The 15,250-nt window shown below is 47.0% G+C and overlaps 2 protein-coding genes across 3 annotated transcripts in view; one reads left to right on the top strand and one right to left on the bottom strand.

The window, feature by feature from the left end:
• Positions 1 to 10,083, top strand: part of LOC142471087 (extracellular calcium-sensing receptor-like) — a 10,561-nt gene extending 478 nt beyond the window's left edge. The window contains exons 2-6 of the mRNA XM_075577884.1: positions 121 to 412; positions 2,865 to 3,695; positions 6,921 to 7,151; positions 8,151 to 8,274; positions 9,173 to 10,083. Of these exons, the coding sequence (XP_075433999.1) occupies positions 121 to 412; positions 2,865 to 3,695; positions 6,921 to 7,151; positions 8,151 to 8,274; positions 9,173 to 10,083 (2,389 nt within the window). The remainder of the gene's footprint in view (positions 1 to 120; positions 413 to 2,864; positions 3,696 to 6,920; positions 7,152 to 8,150; positions 8,275 to 9,172) is intronic.
• Positions 10,084 to 13,666: 3,583 nt separating this feature from the next.
• Positions 13,667 to 15,250, bottom strand: part of LOC142470835 (sialic acid-binding Ig-like lectin 10) — a 35,244-nt gene continuing 33,660 nt past the window's right edge. For both annotated transcript variants that reach the window (XM_075577609.1, XM_075577608.1), the window contains one exon: positions 13,667 to 14,746. In XM_075577609.1, coding sequence (XP_075433724.1) covers positions 14,567 to 14,746 — 180 coding nt within the window. In that variant the 3' untranslated portion in view covers positions 13,667 to 14,566. The remainder of the gene's footprint in view (positions 14,747 to 15,250) is intronic.

Here is a 15,250-nt window from a genome sequence, read left to right on the forward strand (position 1 = left end):
GAAGGACATAGACAGGGAACAGTTACAGAGACAAGGGCCAGTGACAGTGAGAAGAAGCAGAGATGTGGAAGGTCAAATGACACCATTGGGTTCCCACTTCTCCTCTCCTCCCTCCTCCAGGTTCCGCTTTGAAAACTACCAGCAGTTCCAGGCTATGAGGTTTGCCATAGAGGAGATCAACAGAAGCCCAGACCTCCTCCCCAACCTCACCTTGGGCTTCCAGGTCTACGACTCCTGTGCTGTCCTTCAGAGGGAGATCGAGGGAACACTGTGGGTGTTAACGGGTCAGAACCAGGCCATACCTAATTACTCTTGCCGGGAAGGGCCACCTTTGGCTGCCATCATCGGCCACTCAATGTCTTCCTACTCCATTCTCATGGCTCATATTCTGGGACTCTACAAATACCCACAGGTAAGGATGAGTGGGAGCTGCCCAAAGTGCTGAACCTCTTATCACACAGTTCTCATTCCAACAGCCACTCAATACTGGCCCCTTCCATCACCCAACAAAATTCATGCTGCCTTTTTTTTATCCTTTATCTCTGTAGTTAATCTAGAGTGGTTGTAGGTTGTGATTTTTATGGGGCCAACCTTAGGGATCTTCATAGTAGTAATTAAAGTGTCCAGAGCTATGGAGACTTCATAAGTCTCTTCAAGAGCACTGTGCAGCACAATTACAAGAAATAAGATGTAACATCACCGGGTTCCTTACAGGTTTTGTAAAGGTACAAATCTAGAAAATAATTAAATATATGAAAAATAAACTATTGCTCAATTCTCAAATGCTCAAATATATCTAATTTCCACCCTAAATATACAATAAATCAGGAACAATGAGCAAAAAAACTTCCAACAAATACCAAGACACTAACTAAATGTTCAATAAGTATATTGAATCCAATACAGCAATGCGGTGAGAGGGTATTGCAATACTCAAGTGTTCATAATAGTATACAGGCAACGTGGATATAGAAAAACTGCTGATAAAGAGCAGCTTTGGGAGTCTTTCACCAGGGTGTCAGCCTGTTAGGCGTTCATTATTTGTGCTTCGACCTTTATATTGCATTGTTATATTATATGTATTAGATTTCATCTTATACTATATTTGTGAAAGCACTGTATGCCTGTCTGCATGGCCTCTGTCCCTAGGGGAAATCTCATTGGTCCCTTGGCCCGCCCGCCCCCGCACACCTCTCATTGGCCTGAGGCGGAGTGACAGGCCAAAGGACACACACAGACACACACAGACACACACAGACACACACAGACACACAGACACACAGACACACACGGTAGGGGGGGGGGAACATCAGCCTGAAATCCAAGTCATCGTGACCCGCGCGCATCTCCTCCTCTCCCCGTGTCTCCCCCCGGTGCTCCGCTCAGCTCCCCCCCGGTGCTCCGACAGGCAGTGGGCAGGCAGCCTGCACCTGCCACGCGGCACCTAAGATGGCGGCGCCCGGAAGGACCCCCTTCCTCCCTCGCGGACTAACTAAGATGGCGGCGGCCGGAACGAGAGGTGACGTGTGTGTGTGTGTGTGGCCTAAACAGAGATCGAAATTTTATGAGTCATTACTGACACTAGTGAACTCTCGTCCTATGAGCGCTAATGGCCATGTCTGTACATACTGTGCTATATGTATGCACACACAGCTGTCTCTCACACATACTAATACTCCTTGTTTTTCCATCCCTATACACCAATAGGGACCACTTAGTATCCACACACACTTTTAGTTGTGCTACAAACTCTCACATTTCCACACCCACCCACACCATTTGTATCCACTCCCACTCCACACACACCTTGTGTAAAGCACTGTATATACTGTGGGCTCTCCATTAATTTTTATTCACACTGATACACATACACACTCTTTCTTCACTTGCTTTCACAGTAACCTTTTGACACCTCTAGCCATAAAACACATCCACACCGGGGGAAGGACCAGCACAGATAACATTCCAAGAGACACTGTTTTTAAGTAATCCTTGCTTCATTCATTGTAACATCGCCGGAAGAAGAGATCAGTGTATCTCGAAAGCTCGCACAAATAAAAGTGTTTCGTTAGCCACAGAACGGTATCATCTATTTATTTTTTGATTATTGAAGCTCGGCTAACACGGTACTGATACCTCTACATGTATATATATATATATTTTAGTCTTGGAAGGAAGTTTCCTCCGGGGTGTTGAGACTTTACCAGTCCATACAGTAGCGTGCATAGTAAAAGTTATTTGTTGCGTATACATACAGTATACTATAGATTTTGTATATATACCTGTGAGTTTCAATACCAGCAGGGGAGTGCACTTACCTAATTACGTCCATTTGATTTTTATATATACACGTTGGGTATACTATTATTAACATGTTTCTCTTCTACTACCATCTCACTGCAACGTTGTACTGGCTTCAATATACCCTTTGAACATTTATTTCGTGTCTTGGCATTTTTTGGACTGTTTGTTGCTTGTTCGTCCTGGTTTATAGTATATTCGGGTGGGCATTAGAGATACCACCTTGAGCAAGTGTCCATTTGTCATAGATTTCATTGTTTCCTAGATTTATAGCACCGTTAGGAGGAAATATAAGATATTTTACGAGGGTGTTTTATGAATTAGCATTGATTAGTCATTATGGTGCTAAATGCCCCGGTGTCCTCTATGTGCCCACCATTGAATGGATTTAAAAAGGTTCAGATGTAGAGTTTTGAATATCTCCTCAACAAGAGACTACATACTTTATAACCATTAGATAAGTACCCACTCTACATTTCTCTATCTAATGTAAAACCCAGTTTGATTTGGGGTTTTTAGTCATTTTTAAGAGACGTGTGCCTCTCCTCCCCCACCCTTAACAGATCAGCCACTTCTCGACCAGCTCCCTGCTGAGTGACAGGACACAGTTCCCCTCCTTCTTCAGGACTGTTCCCAGTGACGTCTTCCAATCCCGGGGGCTGGCACAGTTGGTGTTGCATTTCGGATGGACCTGGGTGGGTCTCCTTGCCCCCGACGATGATTACGGCCAGGAAGGCACCCAGGTCATCAGAGAAGAGGTGTTGAGGGCTGGAGCTTGTGTGGCCTTCATGGAATACATCCTTACCAGCCTGTCTTTCCAAAACATAATAAACATTGTCAAGGTCATGAAGGCATCAACGGCCATGGCAGTGATTGCCTTCTCTACTGATGTCTACCTGATTCCACTTCTGGATGAGATGCTGAAGCAGAACGTGACTGGGAAGATCTTCGTGGCCAGTGAAGCTTGGTCCATCTCAAGCGTATTATCAGTGGACAAGTACTCTGCAATTCTCTCAGGCTCTATTGGTTTTGCCTTCCACAGCTCAAAGATTGCAGGGTTCAGAGAGTATCTCAACAGCCTTCGTCCCTTCAACACCCCGGGGGAAACTTGGGCAAAGATGTTCTGGGAAGAAGCTTTTGGCTGCAAATTCCTGGACCAGAGAAATCTGACCGGCTCATGGGCCATTACTGCAAAGTCTTGTACAGGGGATGAGCATCTAGAGAGTATCGAGAACAGCTACAATGACGTGTCTGGCTTAAGAGCTTCAAACAATATCTATTCTGCAGTGTATGTGATAGCCAAAGCTCTGGAAGACCTTAGGCGTTGCCAAGACTGGGATGGACCATTCTCTAACGGGAAATGCTCAGATATATTGAATTTTCAGCCATGGCAGGTAAGGTGTTTTTTTTTTTTTTAGTTGCGTAAGGGACCTTTGCTCCCAGGAGCTTAAAATGTAACAGGAAGGGACAGCGGAAACATACGGTACCGTGGGAGAGGGAGGTTGAACACCACAGAAGGACCAGTGCCACTTTACTGCCGCAAGAGTAGGGTGGCATCACCCAGAGACGCCAAAGAGGAATTGAGGAGAGGCAGCTGTCCAGCGTAAACACCCAGAGCTGTGAGTTAGAAGGTGGGGGTGAGGATCAGGACTTCTCCTTCCTAGAAGGCGTCAACGTCCATGCTAGCCTGATGGTGCAGTGTAATGATGGTAACCAATATCTTATAGCTGAGAGAGCCTACAGATGGAGTGAGTGGAAGCAGTTTTTCAGCATGAACAGCTAGGAAGTGGACTGAGGAGTAGGATCTCTATGAGGCATTCCTAATCTCTTCCATGTTGGCTACTGGAAACCGGGAGGTAAGGCAGGAGTTCGCAACTCCAGTCAACAAGACACCCCCACCCCCCGCCCCGCCCCACCAACACGTCAGGATTTCAGAATATCCCAGCTTCAGCACAGGTGGTTCAATCAGTGACTGAGCCTCTGATTGAGCCACCTGTGCTGAAGCAGGGTCTGATTGAGCAACCTGTGCTGAAGCAGAGACTGATTGAGCCACCTGTGATGAAGCAGGTACTGAGCCACCTGTGGTGAAGCAGGGACTTTTTGAGCCACCTGTGCTGAAGCAGGGATCACCTGAAAATCTGACATGTGGGGGGGGGGGGGGGGGTTTGAGGACTGGTGCTGAGAACCCCTGAGGTAAGGGATGGCGGGCGGTGTGGAATCAGTAGCAAATTTCCCACACGTTACGCGTGCATGGGCCACCATTGTGGTGATCCAGATGGTACAGTATGGTTCAGATAGCCTCCAGATGAAACCAAACTCCACGTGTGTGTTTGCTGGACTTAACAGGTACAGTTTCCCCTAATATGAGCTATTTTGAGAGTGAGCTTCATGTGATGTCCTTAAGTGGAGATGACAAACCATATTGGGTTTTTGTTTCCCCCTTGCAGTATATTTCATTAAATGTTTTACTTAAGAAGGCCCGAAGCCTGCACTAAATTGTTCACATGGCAACTCCAGCCGTCTATTCTCCCTTACTCCACTACACCAGTCTACTGCATTCCATGCAGATTACAATGGATCTCACCAGATAAACGTCTTCATCTTTTCAAACAAGGTTGTTTTGAGGTCTGACTATAGATATTATAAGACAAGCTTCCCTGCGACTTCTCTCTCTCTCTTCCTCCGGTCAAGCAATACTGATTTACAGAGATTCCAGGAGTTAAACACACATGTAAAAAAACAAGATAACAATCTAAGACAGAAGACGTGGAGAATTGTTGGTCCGATACACAAAGAAGCCCCAATGCTCATTCAATCTTAACAATTTATTAAGAACATTACTCTATGTATTGTCTGTGTTTGTTCTTCTAATAAGTTTGGGTCATTTAGTTTAATCCTTTGGCCAAACCATTTCCAGACTCCGTCACAGCCCCATCAGCAGGTCCTACACTCCCAATGTTATGCTGTGTCCTGTGTATTTCTTCCCCCGGCACAGACAGAAGAGGGAAGAGCACAATAATATAACCAACAGCATGGGGTGTGGGAAAGGAATGTGGTGCCTATGGAGATAACATTCGGAGCACTATATGAGCTACAGTGCAGTAAAAACTGGTTAAAAAAAAAAAAAAAAAAATCACCCTAATAATTATAGTGAGAAAAAAAAAAAACTAATTAAAAAAAAGTGCTACACAAGAATATACTTCCCAGCTTGCTGCTACAGCCACGGTTATCCCCACCTCCCTCCTGGGGGGAAGAAGTCTCTCAAGAGACTATTATATTCACACACGTGTGCGCGGAGCTGTTGATTTAATAGAGGAGGGATGGGTGAGCTTAAGCTAAGGAGGAGAAGTGTCAAATTAAAAAAAAAAGGTATCACCTAATACTGAAATACTCATTTACTCTGCGCTATCGCTACTGGACGAACGCGGCTGTTTCCACGTAATTCACAGTTGAGCGAGCAGGGGAAACTAGAGAGGTGAAAACACACCCCCTGTAATGTACAGGGTTGGGAAGCACAGAAGGGTGGGGGGCCGTGTTGGTCCTTTCTTCCATGTGGTAGCAGAGGAGGGAGAGAGGGGGAGTAGGGGGTACGATATATTTTATGGGACCAACAAGTAGTTGATCTGTTACAGACTTTCCAACCTCTCAGGGTCCTTCATGGCTGTGGCAGAAATGCAGAAACGCCATGTAATACATAGTGTTCGTAAGAGGGATATCTGGCTACAACGGATGTTGAAAGGATGTGGGAGATAAGAGAAGGTAGAAACAGGTAACCTAGGGTGAAAATTACCAGTCGAGGCGTAAGAGGTGTATCGCTGTTGAAATGCAAAGGTGGCTTAGACAGTAAGGATCTGTGAGGGGGCAGTGGGACTAGGCACGGGCACAGTGTATGTGTTAAAATATCTATACATTAACTAAATGTAGGAGATGTGCACAGAGGGTAACACACCGAATACTTTTTTGGGGTGAAAATAAACTGAGGCTTTATTAGCCAGCAGCTTTAAACAGCAAACAGATTAGAACAGAATATTAGCCAGGTCTGACCTCATGTATGGCACTGATTAACGATCAGCAGTCCCTATCTGTGGGCCGGAAGGCTAGGCCTTTTACCAAAATTGTGACACAAGTCCATAAGAGGGGTATCTGTAGGCCGGGTGCTCTCCACGTCAGTCTGTGAGGGGTTCTCTCTGCTGGGTTCCAGGGACCGCTGTTGCCAGGAACAGCCTCTCTTCCCCGGGGATCTCTCTGGCAGCACGGATTCTTCCTCTATGCTGGAGTTCCCTGCAGTGAGTCTCCATGGGGTAATTTTTTACACCGCTCAACGAGCCATCTGAGGAGATTAACCTCTTCAGTGCTGTCTCAGTCTATGTGGGACAGGATTTCCCGGTCTCACCATGCGGGCAGGAATTCACCCGGTTACACCCACTACAACTATTTTTTTTATGTCTGGTTATCTACTGAAGGTAAAGAATGTAATCAGGGCAAATCTACAATAAACGTACACAATAAAACGCTGTATTGGGAAGAAATCTTTAAATAATAAAAAATGAACATGCAAGTGGAGCTACTACTTTGTAGTCAGACGCTGAGACAAAAATGGTCTCCCTCCGACCCTGCAGCTGTTACACTATTTCAAGGAGGTTCGGGTGAAGCTGAGCAGCGGAAGGGAGGTTTTCTTCGATGAGAATGGAGACCCGCCGGCTGTGTATGACATTGTGAGCTGGAAGCTGAGCCCCGGCGGTGGCACGATAATGCAGGTGAAGGTGGGCAGCTACGACACTACCGCTTCTTCTGGAGAGATCTTCACCATCAACTCCAGTGCCGTGTGGTGGGCCACTGGCAGCCGGGAGGTAAGGGGGGCGGCAAAGGAGGAATCGTTTCCTACAGGTTAAGGGTTTATAAGGCCGTTTTGTCAAGAGAAATTGATTCAATTAAAAGAGTTAAGGGACCAAGGTGACAGGGTGACACAGTGACACAGACAGAAGGGAGTCATGAGTCTGTCCCTCCCCCTGCAGGGTGACACAGTGACACAGACAGAAGGGAGCTATGAGCCTGTCCCTCCCCCCGCAGGGTGACACAGTGACACAGACAGAAGGGAGCTATGAGTCTGTCCCTCCCCTTGCAGTGTTTCAGAGTGACGCAGACAGAAGCGAGCTATGAGTCTGTCCCTCCCCTTGCGGGGTGACACAGACAGAAGGGAGCTATGAGTCTGTCCCTCCCCCCACAGGGTGACACAGTGACACAGACAGAAGGGAGCTATGAGTCTGTCCCTACCCCCGCAGGGTGACACAGTGACACAGACAGAAGGGAGCTATGAGCCTGTCCCTCCCCCCGCAGGGTGACACAGTGACACAGACAGAAGGGAGCTATGAGTCTGTCCCTCCCCCTGCAGGGTGACACAGACAGAAGGGAGCTATGAGTCTGTCCCTCCCCCCGCAGGGTGACACATTGACACAGACAGAAGGGAGCTATGAGCCTGTCCCTCCACTCACAGGGTGACACAGTGACACAGACAGAAGGGAGCTATGAGTCTGTCCCTCCCCCTGCAGGGTGACACAGACAGAAGGGAACTACAAGTCGATTTTCATCAGTTTAGAAGGGATGCAGCAGTTTTTATAGTAAGGAGGATAAACTCAGTGTTAACGGGAGATACCCGAGTATGAGGAACTCTTTACTAGGAGGTTGTGGATTAGCAGCATTTTGTAATTACAAATAATGTGTAGAGAGTGGAGTAGAGCCCTTTCTTGAAGCTTAGAACTTAGGAGAAAGTGTTTCTCTGTGATCTAGGATTGTAAACCTTACAGAGAACGTTCTATGGAGACTGTGATACAGTTTGCAATTCCCTCCAGGTCCCTCTCTCCGTCTGCAGTCAGAGCTGTTCCCCGGGTTTCAGGAAGGCGGCTATACGAGGGAAGCCTGCCTGCTGCTTCCAGTGCTTCCCCTGTCCCCAAGGAGAGATCTCCAACCAAACTGGTGAGTAGATAACAGGAGAGCAAGATACCCAACTGATGTTCTCAAGAACTTGCAGTGGGTTTCAACCTGTATTCCGTGAAACCCCCGGGGTGTCGTTGGATCAGATTAGACCCAATAAAAAATTGCCATATATTTTAAATTGAATAATTCAAAAAGTATGAAAGTATACTATAATATTCTAAATGGTTATATAGAAATCTGTTTATTTAGACAATGTAAGCCATGCCACAGCAGTTGTATTTTTCATTAGAAACGCTTAATGAGTTATATACACAATACATTTTTAAGGCGTTCCATGGGGTCATCATTTATTTGGGAAGGTGTCACGGCCTCTTTGGGTGTCAGGTACGGGATGGATCTCAGTGACCGGAACAGCAGGCACAAGCGAGGAGTGTAATGGGGTCACAGGTAGTGGTCCGGGGCAGACGGTGTCGTAGCATCATCGGGGTGACCAGCCGGTCGCAGGCTGGCAGCGAAGAGGCAGGAACAGGACGGGAACACAGGGACAGGACAGGGATGCAGGAACCGGATTGGGACAAGCCAACTACAGACAAGGACCTGTATTCATAAACTAAGACCCCAATGTGGTGCAGGCGCAGAGAACAGGCCATGTTAGGAAAGAGTCAGAGAAATACAAAAACAATGGCCAAGACCAACAGAAACAGTTAACATAAAAACAGAGAAAGACCGAAGTCAGGATGCTTATAGAACCAAGAGCAAACAGCAGAGGGAATCCCAGTGAAGACAAGAGCAGCAGCACACCCGGTGGACAAGAAAGGGAACTGGGAATAGAGTAAGAGTTAATTAAATATGTCAGGGATGACCCTGAGAGAAGACATCTAGTTGAAAATAACCGGGATGTTGGATAATCAAACATTTTTTCATCTTTATCTGTCAGATTCCATTGACTGCTCCAAGTGTCCATGGGATAAGTGGCCGAACAACGATAAAGACAGATGTCTCCCCAAGGCCATTGAGTACCTCTCCTACGAAGAGCCATTGGGTGCCACCTTGGCTGCTACCAGTGTCTTTTCCTCCATGATCCCCGTTACAATCATGGGGCTTTTCATTCGTTATAAGACTACTCCCATTGTCAAAGCAAACAACTACTCTCTAAGTTGTCTTCTCCTTGTGTCCCTCTTTTTCTGCTTCCTCTGCGCTTTGGCTTTCATTGGTTACCCCCAAACTCAGAAGTGTCTCCTGCGCCAGGCTGCTTTTGGCATGGTCTTTGCTCTCTGTGTCTCATGTATCTTGGCCAAAACCATTATGGTGGTATTCGCCTTCATGGCAACCATACCTGGGAGTAGGCTGAGGAAATGGACCAGCCCTAAGGTTTCCTACATGATCATTTTCCTCTGCTCGTTTATACAATTCCTCTTGTGCATCTCTTGGCTGGTGATCTCCCCTCCCTTCCCAGAATACAACACCCAAACCCAACCCGGGGTAATCATTGTTGAGTGTAACGAGGGCTCCCCAACTGCCTTCTGGTGCATGCTGGGATATCTCAGCCTCTTGGCCACCATCAGCTTCATTGTTGCCTTCCTGGCCAGGCGGCTTCCTGACAGCTTCAACGAGGCCAAGTTCATCACCTTCAGCATGCTGGCCTTCCTCAGTGTCTGGCTGTCCTTTATCCCGGCCTTCCTCAGTGCCCGTGGCAAGTACACCGTGGCCATGGAAGTCTTCGCCATCCTGTCCTCCAGCTGGGCTCTGGTGGTCTGCATGTTTGTGCCCAAATGTTTCATCATATTGTTCCGACCCGACATGAACTCGAGAGAACATCTCATGGGGAAAGACATAAATAGGAGATAGAAATTCCAATTGACATTCATCCATAAATATTTACCTTTGAGGTTTTGTTTAATGTATAGTTATTGATCTCACTGTTTCTCCTAAGTAAATAAAATGTTTTATCAATTGATTGCAGATAATATGTTTTTTGTGTATATTATGGGGCGACCTTGTTACATACGATTCCCATCTATCCCCATCATCCATGTAACTCAAATGCTAGAATTCCTCCAGATCCCCATAACTGTTCCCTATAACTCCTCCTATTACCCCAAATAACCGCTCACTATAACATCCTATTACTCCATATAACCGCACCCTATAACTCCTCCAGATCCCCATAACTGTTCCCTATACTGTAACTCATCCTATTACCCCATATAACCGCTGCCTATAACTCCTCCTATTACCCCATATAACCCCTCTCTATAATTCCTCCTATTGTCCCTTATAACTCCTCCTATTACCCCATATAACCGCTCCCAATAACTATACTTTTCTGTGCATAAAATGGTTCTCCAAATCTCTCACTGCCAAAAGCATGACACAATATATTGCGTCCTCTCATTGCTAGGGCCGTCACACTGAGACTGCTGTCATTGGTCCCTTGTGGGAATAGATGAGCATGAAAATAAAGAGATGTATATTTGGGATTAGCATTGATTCCCAGGGTGCTGTAATTTCCTTGATAAGATAATTAATGAGAAATTGTGTAATTAATATCTGAATTCCCAGGACATCTATACACCTTTTAAAACTGATTCAGAGAGTCCATCTCCTGTGTCTGTGTGACACTGACAGACTGAGGGCACACTCTGTGTGACACTTACAGACTGAGGGAGCCCCTCGCCTGTGTGAGTGACAGTGACAGACTGAGGAAGCCCCTCGCCTGTGTGTGTGACAGTAACAGACTGAGGAAGCCCCTCGCCTGTGTGTGTGACACTGACAGACTGAGGGAGCCCCTCTCCTGTGTGTGTGACACTGACAGACTGTGTGTGTGTCCCAGAGATATCGTGACATGCGAGCGATGATATTTGCTGTGGAGGAGATCAACGCAAACCCCGACCTCCTCCCCAACATTTCTCTGGGCTTCCAGATATTTGACTCCTGGGTTTCCCCAATTACCGGTGTCACAAAGGGCCACCTCTAGCAGGTGTGATTGGAGACTCAGGATCCACACGCTCCATCCTGATGGCCCACATGTTGGGACTGTACAGATACCCACAGGTAAGAGAGATACGAGTGTGTTATCAATAGATGGACATGAAATAAGAGAGCACAGGGGCATCCGTTTCAGATCCCCCGGAGGTCTCTTCTTTATGGGTACGGAGGAGTTATTTAGTGGCATCTTTTGATCTAAACGTATTCAAGCCTAGAAATGCAGGGGGTCGTCCCTGGGCTTCTGAGGATTGGTAGAGTTGGAGAGGACTCTGGGTATGTCGAAGCTCTGATGAAGGATCCCTGAGAGGTTCCCGAAAAGTTGGATTTTTTTGGTTTTTGACAATACACTTACCTCTACTGGGCTGTGTGTTTTTCTCCAAATGATTGGATCTGGGTGAAGTACCATGTCCTTTTATACAGTATATGCCTCAATTAGTAAGAAGGTGTGCTACAGTATATCACTGGTTATACAGGGGACTGCAGGCCATATAGGACTATATGGTATGCGTCATAGATAGACACAGACATAAGGGAACCAAGGTAGGCCTGTGGGAATATATTTCAGGCAGGGACAGTAATGTTCCATCATATGCACCTTTTTATGGGGTATGGGACCTAATTCTGGCTTGGTGCACATGAAGCCTCGAGAGGCAAGTGTGGTGGGTGAAGGGCAGGTCTGTGGAAACAACAGGGGCGAAATAAGAGTTCTGTTTACAAGGGGTGTCTGAGCACATTTGTATGAGGAGTGGGGAAACACACATTTTCTCTGGAACCGCAGCTCAGGTTGGGGCTTTGGGAGTTGCCAGTCACATCAAAGTGCGGTAATGAGAGTCAGACAGTGTGATGCGGCTGGACCCCACTCTCTCATCATTTGAGAAGGGCTTAGGGTCTCAGCCATCACGATAATGCATTGCACACATAAGTAAGACATTAAAGATATAGGGAAACCCGTTACAGGTAAGGAAATACGGTTCGGACATGGGCAATACTGGGCAATAACACTGGGACCATGGAAGAAGTGACACTAGTGGCTACCAAAGCAGCACCCAAGGGCTCGTCGTAGGACAGAAACTCAACGGTCTTTGGGAGGCATCTGTCCTGTTGGACCCTGGGCAACTGGTTCCATGGGCATCGGATAATGGGAGTGGTTTTGTCATGGCTGAAAAGCCTGTGTTATTGTGAGGGAGAATGAGAGAAAGAGAGAGAGAGGTGAGAATAGAAACTGTATATTGTGAGGAGAGAGAGAATAAATGAGAGAGAGAGAGAGAGAGAGAGAGAGAGAGAGAGAGAGAGAGGAGAATAGAAACTGTATATTGTGAGGAGAGAGAGAGAGAGAGAGAGAGAGAGAGAGAGAGAAGAGAGAGAGAGAGAGAGAGAGAGAGAGAGAGAGAGGGGGAGAGATGAGAATAGAAAATATATACGGTTTGTCCCTGTACCTCTGGCTTGTGACTCGTGTCTGTCTACTGCTCACACTCAAACACCGCAGCAAGGATCCCCTCATCACCAGCATCTGGGCCCTGACATTTTGGGGAACGTATATCCATTCCCTGCGGGGCGAGGGAGCTATTTCTCTCTGCTGCTCATTGCCCAATACATCGGAGTGAAGATCATATTTCAGTCAATCCATTGGGTGACCGACCCCCGTTATATTATCGCTGTCCCACTGCAGACAGTAACCACCGGGACATTTTCCATACCGGCCTGGGGATCCTGTTATATTCATCAGTTGCATTATCCAAGAGGGTTTTATCTGTCTTCTAGACTCAACAGCGCTGTATCTCTCTGTGTGTCTTTCACTCTCTCCCTCTGTCACCTTGTCGTCCTCTGTCACCTTTTACTGTATATTGATTGTCCCTCATTGCTCCGCTCTTACTAACCTTACACTGTTACAGCTGAATGTGTATCCGTATCTCTATGTATTATTTTCTCCTCTCTTTCTTTTACTCATCACTTGTTCTCCTGTTCCTCTTCCCTCTCTAACTCTCACCCTCTCTGTCTCTCTTTCTCTCCCATTATCACTTTCATATGTTTTTGTTCCCGTCACTATTATAATTATAATACCAATATTATTTCAGAAATAATCTGTGGGAAAACATTGGCCAACACATCTGGACGCTAATTATGTTTGCTGCAGCGTATCTTGGTCAATATCCTCTAAACCATTGTTACTGTATCTCTCCATCTCGCTCTCCATCTCTCCATCTCTCTCTCCATATCTCCATCTCTCTCCATCTCTCCATCTCTCCATCTCTCCATCTCTCCATCTCTCTCTCCATATCTCCATATCTCCATATCTCCATCTCTCCATATCTCCATCTCTCTCCCCTATTAATGTATTTCCCATCTTCTTTCTTCTTTCTCTTTTTTTCGACCCTTCCACCTGGAGATCTCTATTCTCACATTGTATAGAAAGTGACACACACTGAAATACACATTTATTTATTTAACTAATTCCTTGTAACATACTGTATGAACATTTGCCACTCAATACTGTACATGTCATCCATAATACCCCAGCCCACCCACTGTGTCACTACCTAATGGAAGGGAGAAATTTCCTGTAGCGTAGGTCCAATCTGTATCACTGTCATTTCTGTCTGTGTCACTGTGTCACCCTGCGGGGGAGGGACAGGCTCATAGCTCCCTTCTGTCTGTGTCACCCTGCGGGGGGAGGGACAGGCTCATAGCTCCCTTCTGTCTGTGTCACTGTGTCACCCTGCGGGGGAGGGATAGACTCATAGCTCCCTTCTGTCTGTGTCACTGTGTCACCCTGCGGGGGGGAGGGACAGACTCATAGCTCCCTTCTGTCTGTGTCACTGTGTCACCCTGCGGGGGGAGGGACAGACTCATAGCTCCCTTCTGTCTGTGTCACTGTGTCATCCCTGCGGGGGGAGGGACAGGCTCATAGCTCCCTTCTGTCTGTGTCACTGAGTCACCCTGCGGGGGGAGGGACAGGCTCATAGCTCCCTTCTGTCTGTGTCACTGTGTCACCCTGCGGGGGGAGGGACAGACACATAGCTCCCTTCTGTCTGTGTCACTGTGTCACCCTGCAGGGGGAGGGACAGGCTCATAGCTCCCTTCTGTCTGTGTCACTGTGTGACCCTGCAGGGGGAGGGACAGCCTCATAGCTCCCTTCTGTCTGTGTCACTGTGTCACCCTGCGTGGGGAGGGACAGACTCATAGCTCCCTTCTGTCTGTGTCACTGTGTCACCCTGCGGGCGGAGGGACAGACACATAGCTCCCTTCTGTCTGTGTCACTGTGTCACCCTGCGGGGGGAGGGACAGGCGCATATCCTCCCTCTGTCTGTGTCAGTGTATATTTCCCTCAGAAGATTAGGGTATGTTATTGGTCTTGGCGTTTTCTTGGTTGAACACTTGAATATAAGTCCTGAGGATTTGCTCTTCTGACAGCAGCGTACAGAACCTGTGGGTCACTCTCAGGCTCGGCCCCTACACCCCTCTCGGAACTTCTCTTATTTAATGGGTTCATTTGTAACTGGGCATAGAGAACCCCCCCGGACTCCTGCAGAGAGAGGGAGGGGAGATTTAACAAACACCTCCATTATAAGAACATATTCTCACAGACCAATGTGTTCCTTCCTATTGGAGAAACCCCCCTTATAAGAACATATACTCACAGCCGCAATGTGTCCTCTCCTTTGTGAGATACCCCTGTCATACGAATATCTCCTCACAGCTCTTGCGTACCCATGTTTATAGGAGATACCCCTGTTATGAGAACAACCCCCTTATAAGAACACCTCTTCGCAGCCCTGATGGGCCCCTTCTTATGGGGAAAGTACAGTAAAAATGGGGGGGGGGAATTCCTCAAATTTAAATCTGCCACAGAGTGGACAGTTCCTCTGCCACGGAATTCCATGGATCAGTCTCTTGTGGAAGTGGAGTCCCTGCTCCAAAGAGCTTACAATTCAATTGGTAGGAAGAACATACAAAGACAGTAGGAGGGCGTTCTGGTAACGCACAATCACTGATTTTCCAAACAGCAGCTCTAGCAGTGTGAACAAAA

The sequence above is a fragment of the Ascaphus truei genome, chromosome 20 (assembly GCF_040206685.1).
Source record: "Ascaphus truei isolate aAscTru1 chromosome 20, aAscTru1.hap1, whole genome shotgun sequence".
In the NCBI taxonomy this organism is placed as follows: Eukaryota; Metazoa; Chordata; class Amphibia; order Anura; family Ascaphidae; genus Ascaphus; species Ascaphus truei.